The sequence below is a fragment of the Diabrotica undecimpunctata genome, chromosome 5 (genome assembly GCF_040954645.1).
Source record: "Diabrotica undecimpunctata isolate CICGRU chromosome 5, icDiaUnde3, whole genome shotgun sequence".
NCBI classification, from domain to species: Eukaryota; Metazoa; Arthropoda; class Insecta; order Coleoptera; family Chrysomelidae; genus Diabrotica; species Diabrotica undecimpunctata.
The window spans coordinates 134,158,073-134,183,878 of record NC_092807.1 but is presented as its reverse complement, the minus strand read 5'-3'; the positions used below and the strand labels follow the sequence as shown (position 1 = coordinate 134,183,878).

The following is a 25,806-nucleotide window of genomic DNA, read 5'->3' as shown; positions in this document are numbered from 1 at the left end:
TAACTCATCTCTATATTCATCTTTAATGACAACTTAAAAAGACACTGGAAAATAGGTTCAGAAGTATACGTAGAAAAAATTATTTTTTGTAACTCATGCAAAAAGTATTTATTGCATTTAACGTATTGTCCAAATAGGTGTGAAGGATTGTCAGATAATTTCATGTCACGTGCAATAAACACTTGCCTTTTGACACTTTTTACATCAATAACTATTAAATAATTTATTTTATTAACAATGTATTAAATAAACATCTACAAACTATATTGACAACTTAACAAAAAACTTCCTGCTAAATTAAGCTTTACGCTTGTTGCAAGAACTCGAGATTGACTTGTACCTCCATCAAATCTGGCTCCAATGTTTTAGCAGATGTCAGGTAAGCTTTGGCTAGATTTATTTTTCCCATTTTGTGATAGAGGACTGCCAAATTGTTGAAAGCAGGGGCATGTGTGGAATTCGAACTTAAGCATAAATTTAAACACTGAACGGCCAGTTGCACATCTCCAGCTGCCTGAAAATAAAACAAAATGCTGCTTATTTATTGAGGTCCTTTTGATATTTTTCACTGATATTGTCACTAACCAGTGCCGTATTTTAAGGTTTTAGCAAATGGTATACAGTAAGGTCTCTTTTTATGGGGATTAATTTTACGCGATTTTAAAGTTGTGCGATTTATATTTCATCCAAAAATTTCTATTATTAACTATTATAATTTATTTTTATGCGACTTTTAAGTTGAGCGGTTTGTATTTCACCCAAAAATTTATCCAAAAATTTTTATTATAAACTATTATAATTTAATATTAGCTGGAAGGAAAAAGACAGTTAAGATTTGATTTCACGTACAGTGCATCTGTGTATCCGCTTATACGTATTTCACCCTAATAGGGATCATCAGAGACGGCTATTAACAGTCGATCTGAAAGTGAAAATTAATCTTTTCTGTCTTAGGAAGCAATTCTAACATGGCTTCGTATAGACGCAAATAGCGACATTTGATATTAAAATTCGTAAACTAATTTTCGTAACCAAATTCAGATTTTTGCTTTAATCTGTGCCTTCTAAGATTTAAGCAAAAGAATATTCTTAGAAGACACATATTAAAGCAAAAATCGGAATTTGGTTTCGAAAATTAGTTTACGGATTTTAATATCAGATTTGCATCTATACGAAGCCATGTTAGAGTTGCTTCCTAAGACAGAAAAGATTTATTTTCACTTTCAGAGCGACTGTGAATAGCCGTCTCTGATAATCCCTATTAGGGTGAAATACGTATAAGCGGATACACATGCGCACTGTACGTGAAAGTTGTCTCAAAGTGACTAGTCTGTACAGGGTAATATATGCAATGCTAACCTTAAGGGAATTTCGCCAAGACGTTGCCAGTTTTATGCAGTGAGCGATGGCGTTCTCTATTAAGGTCTATCTTTCAAAATAAACGGAATAAGTCAGAAGTTCTCAACAAGTCCTCACGTACAATTTTATGTAATTTATATATATATATAAGCGGGGATCCTACAGCTTCTGCCGCTTCCCGCATTTCGATCGCCATCTTTTTCTATCTCTCCAGGTGTCTTCATCAATGGCTCTATCTTTCATGGTTTCCATAACACCTTGTATCCAAGACTTGGCTGGTCTTCCTCGTTTCCTTCTATTACTTGGATTGTATTCCATAGCTCTTTTTGGCCATCTGTTGTCGTCCATCCTCTGTACGTGTCCATACCATATTAACTGTCTAGTTTCTATTCTTTCAGAAGTTGTATGTACTCTATCTGTTTTTCTTCTAATTTCAGAATTAGGTATACGTTCTACTCTTGATATACGGCAAGCTCTTCTTAGGTAGTCCATTTCAACCGTGTCAACTTTTTTCTTTCCTTTTACTGTCATTTGCCAACATTCTGCTCCATATGTAAGAATGGGCTCTACAATTACTTTGTAGATAGTCATTTTAGTTCTCATAGTAGCTTTGTTGGACCAAAGTATCGAATTCAGAATTTGAACACTCTTCCTGCCTTGTTGCACTCTATAGTCTATATCTCGTTCCGTTGTTCCTTTACTGCAGATAATACTTCCCAAATATTTGTATTCGTAGCACCTTTTCATTTGTCTAATTTCTAAATCCGGGTCTTCGTCTTCATTGCCTATTCGCATATATTCTGTTTTAGACATATTCATACTCATCCCCCATTTTTCGTATTCATCTTTGAGTTTTCTAAGCATATAATCTGCATCTTCTTCACAGCTTGCAATTAGTACTTGATCATCTGCAAAGAACAGCGTTGTCAGATAATGGTTGTTAAGCTTCAACCCCATTCCCGCACATTTTTGTCTCCACTGGTGCAGTGCTTCTTGGATATATATTTTGAATAGGGTGGGGGAAAGACAACATCCTTGTCTCAAGCCTTTCGTTACTGTAAATACCCTTGAGAAAGTATTTCCTGTTTTTACAGTGCTTTGAGGACATTTATAGATGTTCAGTATTGCTTTTAGATATGTTTTACTAAGGTCCGTTTTCGTCAAGACACTAAATAAGAGTTTTAAAGGAACTGTATCATAAGCCTTCTCCAGATCTATAAATACCAGATGCGTAGGGAGGTTTCGAGCTGTTCGTTTTTCAATTACTTGTTGAAGGGTAAATGTGTTGTCCACGCACGATCTTCCTGCTCTGAAGCCGCTTTGTTCTTCAATTTCTTTATACTCCTCTTCTATTCTTCTTTTCAATATACGACCATATAACCTTCCCAGCGAGCTAGTTACGCTAATGCCTCTATAATTTCCGCATTCTTTTCTGTCTCCCTTTTTATAAATGGGGCTAATGTGGGCCAAATTCCAATCGTCTGGAATCGTTTGGCCTTCAATTAAGCATTTATTAAAAATATTCACTATGCTTTCCAAAAGAGCATCCGGTCCATGTTTCACCAACTCGATGGGAATGTCTCCAGGCCCGGGTGATTTTCCATTTTTCATTCGTTTCAATTCTTTTTTCAGTTCTTCTTTGTTTATCTTATGCACCTCTGAGTTTTCTGTCATTGAGATATGGTCAGGTCTTTCCATAAATTCGTGCCTACTTTCTGTTAATAGCGTTTCGTAATATTTTTCCCACTTTTTATTTTGAATCAGGTTTATATTTCCCTCATCTTTTCTTTCTTTTCTAATACTTTTTATGAATTTCCAAGCTTGTGTCACTTTGGTTCCTCCTAAGCATCGGTCCATCTCTTCGCATTTCTCTTCCCACATTTCGTTTTTTCTTTTTGTGACTTCCTTCTTTGCTTCCCTGTTGAGTCTGCTGTAAATTCTGCGGTCTTCTGGGTCTTTCGTGGATAGCCATGTTTGATAAGCTTTTTTTTTGTCTTTAATTAATTTTCCTACTTCTTCGTTCCACCACTCAGGATTTTTTCTTTTGTCAGCTTCTTCGTACCCCAATGCCTCTTTGGCCGCCTGATGAATGCAATTTTTTATATCTTGATATTCTTTTTCGGCTGTTTCTCTTCGAGTTAAGTGAGTTAGTTTTGAGGCTAGTCTAAGTTTGTAGAGGAATTGTACTGATTCTTGTTTGAGGCTATCAATATTATATCTTATCTTTGTGGAAGCTGCTACCTTCTCCTGTTCAATTTTGTTCTTGTTTACTTTCCTGTAGTGTATGGTTATTTTTGCGACCACCATATAGTGGTCAGATCCGCATTCGGCACCACGATACACCCTTACGTCATTTGTTTGGAGCCTTTTGTTTTCTGGTTGGATAAGATAGTCGATTATAGATTTTATCTTTTTCTTTGGTTGTTCCCAGGTAAATTTATGTATATCTTTGTGCTGATAAAATCCATTCATTATTTTAAGCTGTAATGTTTCACAAAGATCAATGAGTCGCTCTCCGTTGTTGTTTATTTTGTCTTCACCATATCTTCCTACCACATTGTCTTGTAATTTTTTGCCTACCCGAGCATTGAAATCTCCTAATAGGCATATTTCTTTGGATCGGTTTACATGGGTCAACACGTCAAGCAATTTGTCATAGAATTCATCCTTAACTTTTGTATCAGAATCGTCACTAGGAGCATATACTCCTATTATAACTATCGTCTCCCCATGTTTCTCAAGATCCATCATAATGATCTGCTCGTCTATCTCTTCCCAACTCTTGATATTGTTTTTGAGTTTTGTATGCACGGCTATAGACACACCTCTTTTTGCTCTTAATGATTTTTCAACTCCACTGTATAAATGAATATAGTCGTTCTTGATTTCATTTCCCTTTCCTTTCTTTTTTGTTTCTGTGAGAACGCATATGTCTATTTGTTGTCGTTCTAATTCTTGAAAAACTTCAGTTTCCTTGGTTCTTAGACCTTGTACATTCCATGTGGCCAATCTCATAGTCCTTTTTCGTAGCAGTCGTCGTCTTTTGTTTCCGTCCTTATTCCGAGGCTCTTGATCGAAATTTTTAGCAAATAACTTTTTTCTAGAAGAAGGGGTGCTGGCCCATCGTTCAAACCCCCAGACTTGGAGGACCAGGATTTGTGAAGAGTATGTAGTAGGAGTAAATGTAGTGACCCGTCTGCCCTCGGAAACCTAATAGCCATTCGGGGTCGGAAAAAAAACGAGAGTTAGCCAAGAGAGGCTGATAGGAAAGATTAAAGACATTTTACTCAAGACAAGTTGAAACAGAGTAAAATGTGAAGGCCCTTATGATCCGCCAGGTGCGTTTCATAAGCGTATGAGTATTGATACAATTTGTGTTCCCGCTCACACCTCGGGGTGTTGACTACAGACTGTATGGCTCGTCCAGCATGCCATAGCATGGAGGATAGGGTACACGTCATTTATACAATGTAGATACCCCAGCTCCATGGCCTGACCAGTTATTACATTTGTAATTATACTAATATTATATTTGTAAATTTTATGTAATTTACAAATATAATATTAGTATAATTACAAATGTAATAGTAACTTATCAACTTTTATCTTTTATTAGTAGCAGTGGTATAATAAAATGTGCATTAAATAAACATTTGTTTCAAAGTTTAAAATAATTCCGGTAATTTCTACTAACTGCCAAATTTAAAATGTTATTTATGTCCCTGTGGTGCTAATTACTGCCATAACGTTTGTAATTTTGGTTGATATCAACTGCAAATACTTTCTTCTAAGCTATTCAGTCATTAAGAAGCAATTAGAGTAATTCTTGTACAGAATATGTTTAAAAGCTTGATACATCCAGGGCCTTAATTAGTCTTTATTTGTTCTTCGGAGCGCGTAAAGAGATTCGATTTACGATTATTTGTTCCATCTTGGATGTACTGTTACTGTTTTATTATTGTTATTATTTGTTGGTGGCTGTTGTTGTGATTTGCTGTTGGCAATTATTGTTATTTTATCTTGTTGGCTATTGTTATATTTGACGCCGAATTTTTACCGCAAAATGGAGGAAATTGTTCAATGGAAACGTGGAAATGCTCTGAAACTTTCAGAGAAGCAGATACTAATGAATAGTATTAATTATAATCTTAATCAGAATAACAACGATTTTGTATCAAGTGTAATTAGGAAAGTGTCAGAAATGAGTGGTATTTGCGGAAAGACTGTTTCGCATACGACAGGAATATTCATCACCTGCTGGATTACAATCTCCAAAGAGCAGGCCCAAGAAGCGAAAGGTTGGTAATTCTCGTGACAAAAAGTACGATGAAGGTGTCAGGGGTCAAGTTTATAGAATAGTTCATCAATTTTTTCGTGACAACATACCACCAACAATAAACACCATATTAGCTGTTGTAAATGTCAAAGAAACTTTGCCCAACTTTTCACGGGCCACGCTACATCGCTTTCTGAGTGATATGAATTTTGTGTTTATAAAACGTGGCAGAAATTCAATTTTGATTGAAAAACCAGAAATTAACTCGTGGCGTCATCGTTATTTACGAGCAATTCGTAAATACCATGCAGAAGGATACAACATAGTGTATTTGGATGAATCATGGGTAAATATTGGACACAGTGTGAAAAAAGAATGGGTTGGTAAAACAATTACATCTCATAGCGATGCTTTTGTTCGTGGTCTGTCTCGCTAGCCACCAAGTCCGTTGGCAGTCTTTAAGAAATCCACCAACTCACTCCCAAGGCAAGAGATTGACTTCGAGGATGTAACCTTTGACTTTAATAATTTTTATTTTATATGTTCTATGCAGTTCTATGTTTGTGTTTCCTTATTTATTATTGTTATTGTCATTATTTTTTTTTTTTAGTGTAAAACTGCAATCTGTAAAGTTCATACGAATATATATATATATATATATATATATATATATATATATATATATATATATATATATATATATATATATATATATATATATATATATATATCTATATATATATATATAGAATCAATAATAAGAGTATTTACTATAATGAAGCAATATGATGAATTGTGTGATATTTTTAAAGACCAAATTATTTTTCTGACAGGAATTCTTCAGTTAAAGTTGATTTCCTATTATCAAATGAACTATTTTCCAATCAATTCGTCTCAGGAAGGCACTTCAAAATATCTGACAATAATATTTAAAAAAAAAATTACTTTAAAATGTCCGTCACATGACTAAATGACCATTTTGAGCGAAGCAGATAAAATTAAACTATTAAGAGTTTTGTTCTCAGTGGTTTTAAATTTCTATTCAATGATACTTACTATCGCTACGTGAGAGAGGTTATACCATACTTCGGCCTTCACTTGAGGATCCGTGGCTAAATCTACCGCCCGTTGGAAATAGGGTAACGTAAAGTCTAGCTGTTGAGAATAGAGACAGCACAATCCTAGATTATTATATAGTTCTGAAGAATGAGCTCCCATTGCAAGAGCCCTCCTAAAACAGAACTGAAAATAACTAAAAAGAAGACAAAAAGAAGAGTCATTATAAACCTCCCTCTTAGGGGGTAAAACCACAAATAAATTTATTTATCAAGAATTTAAATAAAAAATAAAATAAAATATATTTTTTATAAATATATGATATATTAAATAAAAAATGTAGCTAAGATAATTTTAAACAAAAATATTTATTGACACTTTTTATGTAGAATGAACCGTTCTTTCTGAAACAACGCTTACAGCGACCGTCGATTTACATGTGTGGTTTTAGGGGGATGCCCGGGAGTAAAAGTAGTAAACTTTTTTGCATTTTTTTGGGTCCCAAAATTAATATTCTCGGTAAAATTCAGCTTGTTCGTATGATTTTTAGGGGTCAACTGTCTGACTCTGACGACTGGACTATACTGACCATATATATTATATTATTTAATAGCATACCTACAATTTTTATTTTAAAAGCACAAATATTAGTATTGTTGGAACACGTGCAAAAGACTACAATAAGTATATTAGATATATGAAGATATTGAAAAATTCTGTCATGATTTAGAAAAAGTATTAGCATCTAGATGCTAATACTTTTTCTAAAAGGCCAATATGTCGATCGGATAGCCAAGCGGGCTGGGCGGCTGGCTTCTCCTTCGCTTCAATGCGAGAGATGTCAGTTCAAATCCCCAGCTCGGTGTACAGAAAACAAAAAGGCTAACGCAGCAGTTTAAAATTCTAAATGAATCTGCGGCTTAGTCTAGAATATGCTGGTATCTGATCGGCCTATGGTGGAGCAGTACGGCAAGAGATAAGGGCTTGCGGCTCGGTGATACTCCTCCATAGATCCCTACCGGAAGGGCGTGTGCCGCCTAAATACCGGGTATATATATTAGCATCTATAAAGAAACACGAGCTCAATATTGCCATGAGAGATTTTACTGCGAAGATTGGCCAAGCAGAACAGGAAGATATCGTAGAAAAATATGGGCTGGGAATGCGTAATGAAAGAGGGGATAGGTTGGGATCTTTTTGTGTAGAATAGAAAAGCAACTAGTGGGTAATAACACAATTTTAAAACTTCAAAAGCGTCATCTTTATGGCTAGAGATCAGCAGCAGACACCTGAATATGTGGTTTGGAACCAAAGTATTAGCAGCCCAAACATATCCAATTGCAGGTGTACCAACAGATCACACAATATTCTGGTAAGAAAAATAAGACGAATATATAGAAAGTTGTCAAGTGATATCGTAAAACAAGAAATAGCCAGTGTATTAGCAAGCAAAGATGAAAGTACTGAGGAAAACTGGACGATAATTAAAAATATATTAAAGACCGTTCGAGAAACAAAATTAAGTGCAGTAAAAACAAGAAGAAAACATGGATGGATCTTCTTCTTCATGTACCAAGTCCTTTCAGAACGTTGGTTACCAACATAGCTATCTTAATTTCATTCACTGCCACCCTAAATAGCATGCTTGTCTCAACACCATACCAATCTCGCAAGTTCTTCAACCATGAGGTTCTTCTTCATCCTGGACTGCGTTTGCCTGCTATTTTTCCTTGCATGATATTTTGTAGCAACCTATATTTGGGACCTCTCATTACATGTCCCAAATACTCCAGCTTTTTCTGCTTGATGCTTTTTATGATCTCAGTAGTCTTGCTGAGACGTTCTAGTATTGTGGAGTTTCGAATCTTCTCCACCCAGGAAACTTTTAAAATTCTTCTATAGTACCACATTTTGAACGCCTCAAAGCGATTTAGATCGATTTTATTTACAGTCCAGGACTCGATACCATAAAGTAAGACCGAGAACATGTAGCAGCGAAGTAGGCGGATCCTCAATGCCAAGTTTAGGTCTCTATTACATAACACCTTCTAAAAGCCGCTCTAGCCTGCTCTATTCTAGATCTAATATCGCATGGGTGGATGACAGAAGAAATACTGCGACTCATGGATCAAAGAAGAGAAATCAGAAATAAAGATAAAAATGAATACAAGATGATCCATAACTTCATAGTAAAGAATGTAATGAAGTTAAACAATATGAAAAAAATGCGATACATTTCATCTGCATAAGAAATTAAAAGAGATCGCCAGAACCAAACGGAAACAACTATCTCAAAGTTTGGAAGACAAACACGGACACAGAATATTATATATCAATGAACAGTTAAAAGAATGGAAAAACTACATTCCTTAATTATTTGAAGATGAAAGAGTAGAACACTATACACCGATTGCTATAACAGGTTCATCTGTAACAGAAAGTGAGGTTATATGGGCAATACAAACGGCAAAGTGAAAAAGCACTTGGTTCCGATGAAATAAATGCTGGAATACTAAAGTTTTGCTAGAAAATGGAACTAAAGTACTGTGTGGTCTCTTTAATAGAATTTATGACACTAGGAGATTACCAACTGATTGGCGTATACATGGCGTATATGATTTGGCACAATACCAAAAAAACATCGTGCATAGACATGAAGGGATTATCGGACAATAAGTCTGATGAGTCACGTTTTGAAGATCTTCCTGCGAGTAATACATAGCAGAATGTACACGATATTAGAGGAAAGAATTAGCAATACTCAATTCGGATTTAGGAGTGGCTTGGGTACGAGAGAAGCCTTGTTCAGTATCCAAGTACTAATGCAGAGATATAAATCAAAATGTATACATCTGTGCAATCGATTTTGAAAAAGTTTTTGACAATGTTCGACATAACAAAATGCTAGAAATATTGAAAACAGCTAGATTGAACGGTAAATATTTACGAATAATTACAAATCTATACTGGCGTCATGTGGCAAGAATAAAAGTTGAACAAGAACTGTCGGATGAAAAAATATAAAAAGAGGAGTGAAACAAGGCTGTATACTCACGCTACAAGAATACAAGCTAAAGACCTTTATTCTTTAGCTTGCATTCAGAAGAAATATTTAACGAAGCCCTAATGGAGACAATAGAAGGTATTATTGTTAATAATGTAACCGTAAACAATGTTAGATATGCCGACGATACCTTAGTGCTGGCTAATTGGGGAGAAGACCTTCAAAATCTAATGACGGGAAATCAAATGCCGGACCGGACAGAGTAGAGAAACTCGTATATCTTGGCAGTAATATCAATGTCGACTGGAATCCAACCGTAAACATTAAAAGCCGCATAGAACAAGCCCGAGCCATTTTTGTAAAAATGAGGATAGTACTTTGCAGCCACGATCTTCGTATTGAACTTCACATTCGAAAGGAATATTGTTATATTTTTTTAGTGCTACTGTATGGAGTGGAAGCGTAGACTCTAACCAAACAACACAACTGGTCAATACAATAAAGCTCGAATACTCTGGTCACATGAGACACCCTGAAAAATATGAACTTTTACATTTGATTATTCAGGAACAGATCCCAAGTAAACGTGGATCTAGTAGACGAAGAACATCATGGCGTGTAAAATATGTATCAATGGTACGAAAAATCAACTGCACCATTATTTAGAGCTGCTGTCAATAAAGTCACGATAGCGAATATGGTAGCGAACATGATATCCAATGATCGATAATGGTCATGCAACTAGAAAAAGAAGAAGAAGTAAATTTAAAAAATAATGATGGATTAGTGATTATTACAAAAGACATTTTTCAGGTTGCGGAAAACACAGAAAAAGCCTGGTGCTTGGCAACTGGTGACTTCAAAAATGTTTCGTGTGTGAATGCTAAGATAGTCAATGACATTGTTCTGTCTGTAGTAAATAACCTTTCTTCAGGCAATGATTTCTCTTAATGTGGTATCGTCTGAAGAAGTAGACTTCGAGCTCATTAAAATGGTTAGCTATAAATACCTTAGCGTTAGACTCTATACACTGGGAAAGCAGAGGAATGAAAAAGTAAATACTACTTCAAAAAGGCGTGATCTAACTAAAGATATCTTATTCGGCATTCTATAACTTTGTATTAAAAACATAAATTGTTTTGTTAATATACATACATTATTTTAATATATAATACAAATAATAGATATCCAAATTCAACAACCAACAATTTGTTTTCTCCTTTTTCTTAAAATTTATTTACTAAAATGTGTAATGTTTTGGCATAAAACCAGAGTTTTGCTAGTTTAAAAGTTTTAAGTTAATAAAGGAAGCTCCAAACTTCATTAGATGATAAAAATCATAAATGAAGCTAACATAAGCAGGATCTTCCAAAATTTTCTTATACTCATTCAAGTGTAATTATAAATGAAAAGTAGCGCCATCTATCAGGCTTCAATTATTACTCAATACGTTCAAGGGAATTTGACCTCTAGGTTATTTAATAGAACTCTGTGGTGCAACTAATGGCCATTGTGAGCCATTTATATAGGCAACCAGTATTATAAATATCGTATGCCTACACTTCTTTCACATGGCAATGCTGCAAGTTTCCATGCGGCTTACCAAAAAACTATTAAGTGTATAAATTACACTGACTGACAAAATTTAATTTTTTGTCTATTAATTTAATTACAATGGACTTTTGTCATGAAATTGCATCCTGAAATAGCATTTCAGAATTAAAGGAATTTTTGTTTGTCAGGGTAAAGGCATGTTTATTTGATTGCTGCTGTTTATTATTTAATACATTTACATGTGTACTTAATATGAACTAAAATGTATTTTTAATCATTTTCTGCTGAATTTTGCATTAAAAACACTCCTTAGTTTAGTGTCCAGCAATAGTCTGCAAGCATATTTAGTGATCATTTTCCCTGATGACGTTTTTCTAATGTAGAAATATAGCAGTGGAATCGCCCATATGTGAATATGCTAACATTAACAAATTGGATATGGCACATTAAGAACTAGACAGTGACGTGTAAAGGAGGCGCTAGGATTATGACATTCTATGACATATTAGGGGAAAGTCACGTAAAATGGTCCCTCTGGGTAAAATGGTACCCTTACATATTTGTCACAATTTTCATAAAACAGCCGTTTAGCTTTCTTTATTATATTCAGCGCCACCTCGAAGTTGTGAAGATGTGTGAAGCGTATTGGTAATAGCACAGAATAAACCACCCAACAAGAAGCGAAACGAAGGGCTTTTTCGCAATCCAAATTTTTTTGCCCATGTGCGAATCCAAATAGTTTGTCTGTCAACCTATAAAAATTAAAGTTTGTTTACGTATTGAGAAGTGTTTTTTCGTGTGTGTTGTTTAATAGTAAAAAAAATAATACTGTTATACATATTTTTGTAATAAACTCATTGTGATGACTGCACGAAAAGGAGGATTTTATTGTGTTGTTTGTGGGTGCCACGTTTAGTAATTAGGTACTTTGTTTCTCAGTGTAACTATAATTTTACTACTATTTTGAAAGACTTCCTCATTACTTTTCTTGGTGTACTAAATAGTGCAACTGTCATTCTCCCTCCGAAATTCCTGTCCTACGAACATCGAAGGTACCGACAAAGCTTTCACTTCTTGTTGGGTGGTGTATTCTATGATAATAGGCTAGTTTTATTATAACCTATAAAACACATGTAATATTGCTAATTTCTTGTTCGCAAAAGTTGTGTTTTTAGGCGTATTAATTAAAGTAACCATTTTTTGTAATGGAATTAAAAAAGGTATTTTTTCTGTTTATTTCATATCTGTTTTAATTTCTTTATTTATCAGAAGTCACTCATGTAGATTAGTTTTTATATTTGATCAGATTTTGAGGTAAAATGACTCCTCCATGTTGAGGCAAAATGACCACGGAGACAATTTTACCCTTGCTTAGCCTACCAAATAAGGTTTTGTGTTATACTGGAATATTTTTTATAACAATCAAATGTAGGTATATTACCTTTACAGAAATAATGGTTAGAACTTATGTTCGGAAGAGGATAATCCAATTCGCAGCAATAGGATTTAAATTCAATGACACTTGCCTTGAAATATATTTCTAATGGGATGTCTTTTAAAAGGCTGCCAGGCTTTATATTCTTCCCTTGAGTACTTCAAAAAGAAGGACCTAAAATCAAACTGTATTGGTAAGTGAACTAACAGTAGACTCCTTGAATCATATGGGAGATGTCAGAAAATAATCGGTACTTTATTTTAGGTAACAAACAGGTTATTCGAAGAGCCAATGATGGATTCACTAGAACATTGCCCAAAGAATTCTAGACTTACTTAAAGGAGTATGTTTTAGAGATAGAAGACCGACTATTTGGCATGACGCAGAAAATCATTTGTGAAATGGCCTACGATCTTGCGGAGAATAATGGTATTAAACACAGATTTTCTAAAACCAAAAAGTCAGCTGGAACGACTTGGCTTAGAGACTTTCCAAAGAAATATCCAATGATTTCTTTTGGAACTTTCAGAGTGAGAGGCTTTAAGAAAAAGGCAGTCTCTAAGTTTTTTTCTCTTTTAGATGAAATACAAAACAAAAATTAAATAAATTCTGTGAGAATATATAATACGGATAAGTCTGATATTTAGACGATCCCTAGCAAGTTACCCAAAATTTTAGCACATAAAGGGTGGAAACAGGTTGGTTTCCTAACAAGCACCGAAAGGGGATCAAATGTTATTGTTGTTCTCTGTGTAAATGGTGCAGGTCCATTTATTCCTCCAGCAATAATATTCCCTCGCAAACAAAGCCATGAATTATTATTTTAAGCATTTTTAACAACATACACAGTGCTTACTTGAAAATAGGGTCCTATTATTGCTTGATGGTCATTCAAGCCATAAGTCTGTCGAAACTATAGTAAACTGTAGAGAAAATGGCATTATAATGCTGTCGTTTCCTCCACATTGCACCCACGAGATGAATCCATTGGATGTAGCAGTATTTTCACCTGTTATGACGTATTTTAATTTTCTTCTTCTTCTTCATCTTACTCTTTATAAGCAATTCTGCTTGTTCATTGGAGGATTAATACGAGTATCTCTATGGAAGGTTGTCACTCCAACTTTTGCGCGGTCGTCTGATACTTCTTCTGTCGATTGGTGACTTATCTCTTGCTATTTTGACGACACGGGTCTCCTCCATTCTGCTTATGCGGTTATTCCATTTTTTTTTCTATTTTGTGTTCATTCATTTATACACTGTACGTTACATTTTCTTCTAATATCTTGACTTCTCTTTCGATATCTCAGCATATTTCCTGTAATTCTTCTCAGTACTCTCATTTCTGCCGTTTCCAGTAGCCCTTGCGTTGTAGCTGTGTCGGGTCTTGTTTCTGAGGCATATGTCATTATTGGTTATTATAAATTTTTGATTTCATATCAATGTTAATGTGTCGGTTTCGCCATATAGTGTTATTAAGGCATCCTGCCAGTTTATTTGCTTTTTGTACTTGATCTCTCTTTTTTTGTCCAGGTCTCCATAGCTAGACAGTGTAATTGCCAGGAATTTTATTTCCATTGATATGATTACTTGTTCAATATTGATGCCATCAATTTCTATTTTACATCTGGTTGGTTCTTTGCTGACTACTATCGTTTTAGTTTTCTGAGATGAGATTGTCATATTAAGTTCTTTTCCTCTTATTTTAAATCTGTGGACCAGTCTTTGCAGACTATCTTGATCTTGGGCTATCAATATTGTGTATTCTGGGTAACAGAGTGTTTTGGTTTCTTTGTTTCCCATTCTGTATTCTCTTCCTTTGTTAACGCTTTTGATGATTTCATCCATGATCAAATTGAAGAGCATGGGGCTCAATGAATCCACTTGTCTTATTCCGCTGCCTATTTCTATAGGTTCTGTAAGTTGTCCATCTATTCTGACTTCTATTTTGTTATTTTGGTAGGTGTTTTCGATAGTTTTTATAATATTTAGGGGAACTTCTCTATTATACAGAAGATAGATTACATCTTTGAGTCTTACGCTGTCAAACCCTTCCTTTAGGTCAATCAAACACAGAAATGCTGGTCTATTATACTCTAGTGATTAGTAATTTGCTGTATAACGAATATTGCATCTGTACACGAACTTCATCTACGAAAACCCTGTCGTTCATTTGCTAAACATATCCTTTTATTTATTTTGTAGCAAATGTAAAATTTTAGTTGTAAGTTTTAGAGTAGTATTTAACAAGTTTATAGCACTGTAGTTTTCTGGCTGTTTTTATCTCCTTTTTGAATAGTAGAATTAATTCGCTCGTTCTCCATTCTTCCGGTATTTTACTGTGTTTTATAATTTTATTAATTATTGTTGTTAATTGTTGTGTCATTGATGCACCACAATATTTCAGTAACTCGTTTCGTATCCCGTCTAGAGACCTCCATCTCCACAAAGAGATACTTCTTCGCTTCCAAGTACTTTACCTATAAGGAAAAGAGAAATTCGTAATATATCTTCATCAGACGAGTCAGAGGAATGGGAAGCAGGTGGACAAATTTCAGATGATATCAGCCTTTTTGAAAATGTCCAGGGGGGATTATCGGAAAATAAAACGTTACTTACTGCAGATTCAAATCTGGAAGTTGTTGCTTCAAACCCTTAAGTTGATATTACAAGCCCTGCAGTTGGTACATCAATTCCAATTTCCGAAGTCAGCTCTTCAGAACAGAAAGGTGGCGTTAAAAGGAATGAAATTCCATCATCGCTGAAGGATACTTTTGTAACTCCATATGATATCTCCACCACTTCAGACAGCTTCTTAGGCAAGAACCTTCGCAAAGATCAACTGTTTCCACCTCCACACCAAATTATCTTTTGATGAAAGCAAAACAAAAAACATCCAAGTCACCTTCACAAGCAGCTAAAAAAGCTGTAATCAGAAAAGTGTTTAGAAAAAAACAAAGAAAATAAGAGATTTGATGATAATGAAGACGACGCCACCTGTATATTTTGCTCGGAACTATTCAGTAATTTGGATTAAGTGCAGGTTAATCCAAATTACCAATCCAAAAAAACGTGCAATTTATTGTGTGCAGGTGTAACTGGAAAGCCAAAAATGGAAATTTGCGATTTTTGTAAATAAAATGTAAAAATTACCATTTTTGTACTAAAGAGCTACAGGGTTCATTTTACCTCATGGACGGGATCATTTTACCCTAATTCTGGTGTACAATGGTCCCTTTAGAGCTTTTTAAAAATTGTTTATATATATAAAAATGTTTATTTCTTCTCACTGTATACTTATATATTATATATTTTTTTTTTCAACGAAATATGTTCTGCTATACCCCAGTTATCTGATTAAACTACTTAATTATATCGTTTTTTGTCATTTGTCATTATATCAAAAAATGTTAGAGTGACCATTTTGCCTCAATCTCCCCTATTACATGCAGGTTTTATTTGTTGGAACTAAAGATATCATTTTCACCTGTAATATCGTAACGCCAGCTCAGGTTGATTATTATAAAAATGGTACATTCCTACAGAAGCAACGGCTTCGGTATTTATTGCGTCTTCAATTAGAACATTTCTATAGTACTTAACAGAAGCACTGGTATCGTTTAAATTTTCTGCTAATCGTCCCAGCTCTGTCATCAGAGATACATCATTTGGAAAAATCTCCAGACCAGATTTTCCAATGTCCGTAGCCGAAAGGGGTTGATCTGAAAAATTCGAGAACTGTTATTCTGTAGATTATTATTATTTTAAATACTCTTTATGTTTAGTGTTTTAAATATAAATGATAGCAATGTTTTAGTTTAGAGGCTATAACTTCGTTTTTCAATACCATTTATACCAGCGGACAACTACCTAATGGTTGGTCTACTTTACTGTTTATAGCTCTACCTACAAAGACAACAGCAAAAACCTGTGCTGATTATACAACCGTCAGTTTGTTAAACCACTTATTGAAAATTTTTATGAAGGTAATACATGGTCGTATCTACAATCAATGCGAAGAATACCTGGATGACACACAGTTTGGTTTCCGTAACGGGTTTGAAACGAGACAGGCACTGTTTGGAATGAACGTACTTGCTCAAAGATATCGAGATATATCTGTAGACATATACTGTTGTTTTATTGACTTCCGAAAGACATTTGATCGTGTTAAGCACTCTAAATTGATCGAAGCTCTAAAAGACATTGGCTTGGACGGCAGAGATGTTCGAATAATTGCAAATTTATATTGGAATCAAACAACATCATTCTTAGTAGATGGTGTAGAATCACAATATCTTAATATTAAAAGAGGAGTACGGCAGGGATGCCTCTTATCACCTCTGCTTTTTAACGTTTACTCCGAAAAAATTTTCAGAAAAGCACTTTCTGAAAAACAAGAAGGAATACTTGTGAACGGTGAAGTCATCAATAACTTGCGATATGCGGACGATACAGTACTCCTAGCTTCTAGTTAAGAAGATCTGCAAACACTACTTGATAGTGTCGTTGAGAGTTGTAGGGAGACAGGTCTGGATCTGAACATAAGGAAAACCAAAATACTCGTAATAAGTAAACAACAGCATATAAAACCGTCTGTATATGTGAATAATACCAAACTTGAGCAAGTTGATAAAATCGTTTACCTTGGACAGCATTTAAATTTTAACGCAGAAAGTCACGGCGAAATTAGATCTAGGATAGAGCAGGCTAGAGCGGCGTTTAGAGGGATGTCCAAGGTGTTATGTAACAGAGACCTAAAATTGGCACTGAGGATCCGCCTACTTCGCTGCTACGTGTTCTTGGTCTTACTTTATGGTGTCGAGTGCTAGACTGTGAACAAAATCGATCTAAAACGCCTTGAGGCTTTCGAAATGTGGTACTATAGAAGAATTTTAAAAGTTTCCTGGGTGGAGAAGATTCGAAACTCCACAATACTAGAACGTCTCAACAAGACTACGGATATCATAAAAAGCATCAAGCAGAGAAAGCTGGAGTATTTGGGACATGTAATGAGAGGTCCCAAATATAGGTTGCTACAAAATATCATGCAAGGAAAAATAGCAGGCAAACGCAGTCCAGGACGAAGAAGAACTTCATGGTTGAAGAACTTGCGAGATTGGTATGGTGTTTATACAAGCATGCTATTTAGGGTGGCAGTGAATAAAATTAAGATAGCTGTGATGTAACCAACGTTCTGAAAAGACAGGGTACATGAAGAAGAAGAATACTCTTTAAATATATTGGTGTTTACAATTTATGTAGGTACTTAATATTTTCTGAAAAGATAAAAATAAATATCTAAGTATCTACTAGTTAAGTACATTAATACTAAACTATCTTAGCAACTGTAGCACATAAGTAAAAGCGGGGTTAGCAAAAATATTAGTTTTGTGACAACTAAACGAAACGCTGTAATCGTTAGCCTAAGTTTTGTTCGTAAAATTGTAGCATTTGTAAATTCCTTGGTATATATTGAAATCCTCTCGTATATATGTTAACACCGAAGAATAATTTTTTCAATTCCTTTTTGCATCGCCGAGGCCGATAATGGACACGTTTTAAAAGTTTGTTTATGTTTCACAGATGTGTATTTCCTCGGCATTCTTTTGATCGTTAAGCCGCTCGATATATGCATTTCAAATAAACACCCATTTGAATCACTGAGAAGGTTTTTCCGAAAAGATAATTGCGACACTCTCGCTAAGGCGGTTGTTAAGAGCGGTTTGCTTCAGCGTTAGTCCAAATTTTACGTAAAATTTGTAATGTTTTCTAGTTTTTTATCCCTTTTCATGGAAAATATGTAGTGTATTGTGGCAGTTAATAGTTACAGTTAAAGTGAGGTTTTGAAAGATATCCACATGTTCCAGTTTCCTGTTTTAAGAAGCCCAGTTTAAAGTTTATATCTAGTGGCCCAATTTCAACCTCAAATTTGTATGTCCCTAACAAGCCGTTTCAGAATACCTTTCATAGTATGGAGATAAATTTGTTCGTGCGGCAGAAAGTGTAAGCCCAGTTCTACCCCCAGAAATTCCAGTGAAGTCTAGTTTTCCAGTGAAAGCCATTTTGTTTATTTCTCTTAACTAACTCTCTAACCCTTTTTTGAGTTTTATTTAAAAAGATATATTTTTCATTTCTAATAATTATTTCAATATTTAAAATTAGTTGTTGTAATCGTTACAATTTGTTTCCCCGAAGCGGCGTCCCTATTTTAAAAGGCTAGAGGACCTTCTTGTTTTTTGTTTGTCCATTTGTTCCAGGAGATTCATGTAAGTACCCCTTTGTTTCAATTTTGTAGTTGCCCCAATCCAATCCCCTTGCTATTCACTTATCCACGACCTAGCTACTCCAAATAAACCCTGAGTGGCCGTTCGCAACGTTTCGGTTTGTTTTGCTTGCCCTATCTCCACCCCAATAATTTGTGTCCCCAATTTTCAACCCCCATAGTAATACCCTATGTGGTCGGCAAAATAATTCGTTACAAAATATATTAATATTATTGCTATTGTTTTTTTTAGTAAAAATTGAAAGACTGTAATTTTGGAACGGGCCAAGAGCAGTACAAGTTTTGGTAAATATTAGGCTAAAAGCAATACATTTTTCTAGCAAAAACGAAATAATATGTGCAGAGTTTTTAAACAATAATGGGTTTAACTGAAAACTTAAATTAAAGTAAGGAAAAGTTAGTTACACAAATGGATTTGTTAATTAAACTCTTTGAGTATTATAAGAGTCAATAGTTTTTTACATAAAGCTTTACTATATTATAATTAATTTACTAAAGTAATTCCTCATAAAAGAGTCTGTTTTCTTCTTTTAAATAAGTTAACATTTTTTTCAAGTCGTCTTTCTTATCTTGTTTCATTTTACTTCAAGCGTCCAGTTGTACTAGTAAGTTATTTATTTCTTCTTCAGATATATTCTTTTTAATTACATTTTTTTGTCCATGGTTCCAATTAGCTGAAGAATTTCTTGACACTTATCAGGCAAGGATGTTCATTTGAAACTTTTAGCTATTGAGTTTTGGAAATTTCAAATTATGTGGTATAAACACTTGTTTGCTGCTGCTTTAAAATTAAAAAAGTGAGTGTTTTCAATCAAAGTACCACTGGAGAGTTTTTATGACAGGAGCTAACAATTGTCCTAAGAATGTCTAATGGTAATTCATACTTCTCCAGCCGTTCACTTTTCTAAATTAATGCAAAATCTTTATCACGTGACAAATATGAATGACATGAAACTAAGTATTTGTGTTGTATTTCATCAAAATAACCGTTTACAATAAGGTAGATCCACAAAAACAACATCATTTTGTTTTATTCTGTCCTGCGTAGTTGTCACTCGATATAATCAATTTCCTTTTGTTTGTCATTCAACCGGTATGACTGGTTATTGTGCTTGATTATTGTGCCCCACGTAAATACAATTAGAGGAAGAATTCATTGCCCCCTCTGCGATTAATTTTTTCATGACAAATGAACATAAGTATAGAATTTTAAGGATATTTCGCAGAAAAAATTACCAACTTAACCACGCCATTCAAAAAAATGAAACAACACACAAAAAATAATAATTTAAAAATTACCTACATAACCTAAAAATTTAATGAACAATTCAAATATTTTTCCTGAGCTCAATTTGAATCCAAAAGATATAAAAAAATCAGAGAGTTTTTTCAGATTTTTAAAAAATGTGACAAATATTTAAATGAAATTCATCATTCGAACAGAAGGGGGGAAACAAAAATCGGTATTTGTCATATTTAAATAAGGTTCTCTCTCTCTCCCTTCAATATCACTACAGCCCAAATCAAGCCTTGGCCTAATTCAAACTATGCCTCCAATCTTGCTGGTCCCGCGCCGATCTTCTCCAGGTTCTCACGTCTAGCAAAGTTTACTCGTCTGCTGCCACTTCATCCTCCCACCTTTTCCGTGGCCTTCCTTTTGATCTTGGGCCCTGCGTTTTACTATTTAGGGCTCTTTTTTATGGCACTACATGACCAGCCCATCGAAGTGTCCTAAGTTTAACTGATTCCGAAAGATTCAAATATCTTTCGTAACACTTTTCCTTCAAAGAATTCCAGCTTTCGTTTTGTGTCTTCTGTAATCTTATATGAGCTTATGTACTTAAAATATGGGAAAAAAATCAAAAAAGAGGGTTTTTGTTATATTTTGAGCATCTTCTGGTCTGAAAATGGCAAACCTTATCGCGCTATTAGAAATAATCAAAAAAATATTAAAAACCGTTATTTATTAACAAACACTTGAGTTTATGTGCTAGAAACACGGGAAAAATTACCTACCTACCTAAAAAAAAAGTTTGTCAAAAATTACCTACATAATCTAAAATTTTTTTTTAATAATTCAAAAATTTTTCCTGATCTCAATTTTGATCCACAAAATCTGAAAAAAAAATCGGAGAGTTTTTGGGCAATAAAATGTATGTTCATAAATTTTTTCAGATTTTTTAAAACAAAAGTTTACTCATGAAAATTTAAAAAAATATCTATTTTTTGCGATAGGGGCCTTCTAGGGCCACCTAGGGAGCTAAAAATATGGCTAAAGAGGTTGTTAAATATTATACGTTCGACTGCCTAATCCCAAATAGAAATCCAGCCGAGTGCAGATTTTACCATCGCCAAAGACAGGCAGGTAATATTCGGCAAAGTTTCATGAAGACAATATAAGTGATTGTTATGATTATGAGTGTTATTAATACCATTAAAGTAAATATTGAATCATACCTATTCTGCAATATATTCTCGTCAGCCTGATGAAAGTTTCTATATGATAATGTTGTTTGATTGCACTTCTCAGCTGTTGCTCAGCCTCTCTGATTAAATTAACTGATATATAGCATTTGGCCAGCTGAACTTTCCACCACCAGTCTCTAAACTCACAATATTGTGTAGCTTGAACAGCCAACTCCATCGCAGTTCTTACTCCACCGTCATAATAAAATAAATATTCGAATAAAGGTTTCGCTAAGCATGGATTTTTAGCATACTTTGATAAGTTCAGTCGTGATATTTGGATAAACGGACCTAAAAAAATATAGAAAATCTGTTTTCTTGAGTTTACTGAAAGTGCAGTACGGCTAGGGCAATGCTGTTCTTATGGAGAATCAACTCACAGAGTTGACGGCCTTCGCCTGTTGGGATAAAATGCATCTCCCGGCAGTACGAGTATAATATTTTATAAAATGTATACGGTAGATTAAAAAAATCATTGTAAAAGTTGTAAATAGCTTGGAAAGTATTAATTTTTTTTTTAATGTTTTGTACTTGAAGTAGCGATTCTTTTATAGAAAGCTCGAATAGTTTCGAGGTAGATTTACGAAATTCGACAAAAATTGTGAAAATATGTACAAATATGTAGTGATGTCAAACAATTAATCATGTATCGTTTGTAAGTGATTTCCTACAATGAATTCGAATAATTCCTGGAAATATATACCTAAGCATTTTAATGAGTTATTTACAACGAAAAATATAAATTTTGCATATAGAAAATGTCAACTTGATATATAATATAAATATAAATAAAACGCGTAGATTAAATTCATAAAAAATAATACTTGATTTATGCAAAATTGAATAACATTCGTAAGAGTAACAATAATTCTTTTGCAAAACTCCCGCTGCAACTTACTATCATTAACATAATCAGCCAAATATGGCCATAAATTATGTATTAATTAGCATATAATAATATTCAAGCATTTAATTTATAATTAGAGATACGCATGGGTGAAAGTGCCTTTGGAAAATGAAACGACACTTCCGTATTTAATCCGAGTTTAAGCAGTGAGCATGGAATCTCATAAATTGAAACCCGGTAAATCATTAAATGGTTGCGCTAAACTGGTAGTGTTGAATGTTTTGTGTTTTTTATAAAATACGAAACAACTTATTGTGACTGGTGTTAGCGAAAGCAGCATTTCATCATCATCATTATTGGTGCTACAACCCTATAAAAGAGCCTCGACCTTCCCAAGTCTATTACGCCAGTCAGTTCTATCCATTGCCAACTGTTGCCAGTTTGCTGCGCCTATTTATCTACCATCCTCATCTACACCATCCCTCCATCTGAGTTTTGGTCTACCCCTTTTTCTACTTCCCACAGGTTGTGACATAAGGATTCTTCTAGGAGGGTTGTTCTGCTGTGATCTTGCCAGATGTCCTGCCCATCTTAGTCTTCCTATTTTTATAAAGGATACTACGTCCTTACCACCAAATATATGTTTATATCTGTGATATATCTCGTAGTTGTACCTCCTTCTCCAAACACCATTTTCACAGATGCCACCAAATATTCTTCTCGGGATCCTTCGTTCAAATATAAGCAGGAGATTTTCATCTGCCTTGGAAATGGTCCATGCCTCCGACCCATATGTCAACACTGGTTGTATAAGGGTTTTGTATATAGTTATTTTTGTTTTTTGGCTTAAGTTTTTGCTTCTCATATGTCTACTCAGTCCAAAATAGCATTTGTTTGCTAGGATTATTCTTCGCTTGATTTCTTCCGTTATGACGTTCTCCTTGGTGATCAGGGAGCCTAAGTATGTGAATTTGTCCACCACTTCAAAGGTACAATTATCAACCGTGAATTGGTGGCCGATGTTTCTGGCTCTATTGTTGGGTGTTGATGCCATTAACTTAGTTTTATTTTCATTTACTTGCAGGCCCATATTTTTTGAGGCGTGTGACAAGGTGGTATACATTTCTTCTAGCTTGCGTGTTGTGCGGGCAACTAGATCAACATCATCTGCATATGCCAAAATTTGGGATGATTTATTAAAAATGTTTCCTCTGCTGTCTATTTGGGCATCCCTGACCGCCTTTTCCAAAGCTATGTTGAAAAGGAGACACGCCAGCGCATCTCCCTGTCGCAGCCCAACATGCGTTTCAAATGCCTGTGATTGTTCGACCTGTATTTGGACTTTGCAAACAATTTTACGCATTGTAGCCTTAACCAATCTTATCAGTTTATCGGGGATGTGGAATTCGTCCATGGCTTCATACAATTTATTTCTTAGGACACTATCATAGGCCGATTTAAAATCTACGAAAAGATGGTATGTGTCAATATTGAATTTATTGGTTTTTTCCAGTAATTGCCTTAGCACAAAGATCTGGTCTGTTGTTGATCGACCAGGCCTAAAACCACTTTGATATTCGCCAAGAAGCTCCTCTGAATATTCACTCAGGCGACCATATAAAATACTCGAAAATATTTTCTATGCTGTATTAAGGAGGGTTATTCCCCTATAGTTTCTACATTCTAATTCATCGCCCTTTTTGTGTAGCGGGCAAACGATTTCAATACACCACTCTTCTGGGATTTGTTCCTCATTCCAGGCTCTCAGTATGATTTTATATATTTATTTAAGCAGCATTTACAATATTAAAAAAAGAAAAAGAAAGTGGAAGGTGAAAATCGCAAAAAAAAACAAAAAACGGGAGATCAAAAAAATTCTAGAATATTTACATATATTGTTTTGTAAATTTACATGTATTGAATTGTTTATTGTGAATTTTTTATGAAAAATTTGCGCCATACTTAAAGCTTCTTAAAGCTCTACTTACTACAGGCTTCTGAAAGAAATCGGATTTGTGTATAAGAAACGTTGGCGAATAAGCATCACGGTGGAGTGAAAGGAAATATTACTAATTGGTGTCATAATTATTGGAGAACTATACGAGACGATTGCAATATCATATATTTGGACGAATCATGGGTTATTGTTGGCCAATCTGTTAATTACGAATGATGCGATACCACTATAAAAAAACAGTCGGGATGCTTTTCTGAAAAGTTTAAGTACTTGGTTAAAACACCTATCAAACGAGGTCCACGATATGTGTTATTACCTGCAGGTTTTTCAGGAGGTTTCTTTCCTGGTACAGAGTGTTTTTATGCTAAAGAAAAATAATGAAGGCTATCACGATAAAATGGATGCCGCATATTTTGAGTTATTTTGGTTTAACGAGACGTTAATACCAACTTTGTCCAATAATGCCACATTTAAAAACAAAAAGGTGCGCCAGTTGATTGACGACGATTTCGCACGCGTAACAAAGCAAAATTGGGGTAATTATGTCACTCATGTTGTTAAGATAACGGAAACTGAGATGCGGACCGTGGACAACCTGCAAGATGATGTAGACCAATTGATTGTAGTAGTTCCCGGAGGTGCCACCCCATATACCTATCAAAAAATGTTTTTTATTAAAATTCATGCCCCTTATTTGACTACTTGAAGACAATTATTTATAAATATATTTAGTTTATAATAAATATCTAATATTTCTCTGTTTTATTCTAATATGCATTATAAATTAAAGTCAAACAAGGTGGTTTTACTAGGAATAGCACTTCGCCGTAAAGATCTTTGAACGGTTCTGTACGTTACTACTACTTGGACCTGTTTGCTGCCAAGCACATAACGTGAAATCCGGCAAATATGCATTCCTATCTTAACCGTACTATACTCTCAATGTGAATTTTACTATAGAACGTTTATTTTTTTAATAAAAAACGATACTCTTCGCTCTGTCTGGAAGTATTAAATCAGTTCTTTCTAGAAATTTAATCCGTATGCCGAGCAAGGCAACAGTTACTACATCATAAAAACATTTATAAGTTATAAAAACAACCCTAATTATAACGAAAAAACGTGCTAATTCATTTGAATCTCCTAAAACTTTAATAGCCGAAGCATTAAAAGAAGTTTATAATAACTAAGTCAAAATAAAGACAGATATGAATAACTTAGCTAGGAAACAAAAAATTGAAACGAAAAAAATCTTAAAAGGAAAAGAAGCGTAGTAGTAATATAAAAATACGAATATGAGAAAGTTACTAAAACTGTAGAAGAAAACAAAATACAAAACCCGAACACGGTAAATGACGAGTAAAAAAAATCGAAAGAAAAACGTAACTTATATTGCAAGAGAAGAAATAATATAGATTATTAAGGAGTGCTATAGTAGATTATAATAGATAATCAGGGAAACATAGTACTGGAAATACAACATTAAAGAGATATTTGGATTAAATACGTAGAAAAAACTTTTGAAGATATACGAAGTAACACTGGTATTACAACAAACACCAATTG

General features: G+C 34.4%; 1 protein-coding gene across 1 annotated transcript in view; it reads right to left on the bottom strand.

Annotated features, from left to right (window-relative positions):
- Positions 1–212: 212 nt before the first annotated feature.
- The window catches only part of BBS8 (tetratricopeptide repeat protein 8), a 34,934-nt gene continuing 9,340 nt past the window's right edge, over positions 213–25,806 (bottom strand). The window contains exons 3-6 of the mRNA XM_072531157.1: positions 21,428–21,727; positions 16,172–16,406; positions 6,692–6,866; positions 213–514 (exon numbers count right to left, since the gene is read on the bottom strand). Of these exons, the coding sequence (XP_072387258.1) occupies positions 305–514; positions 6,692–6,866; positions 16,172–16,406; positions 21,428–21,727 (920 nt within the window). The 3' untranslated portion in view covers positions 213–304. The remainder of the gene's footprint in view (positions 515–6,691; positions 6,867–16,171; positions 16,407–21,427; positions 21,728–25,806) is intronic.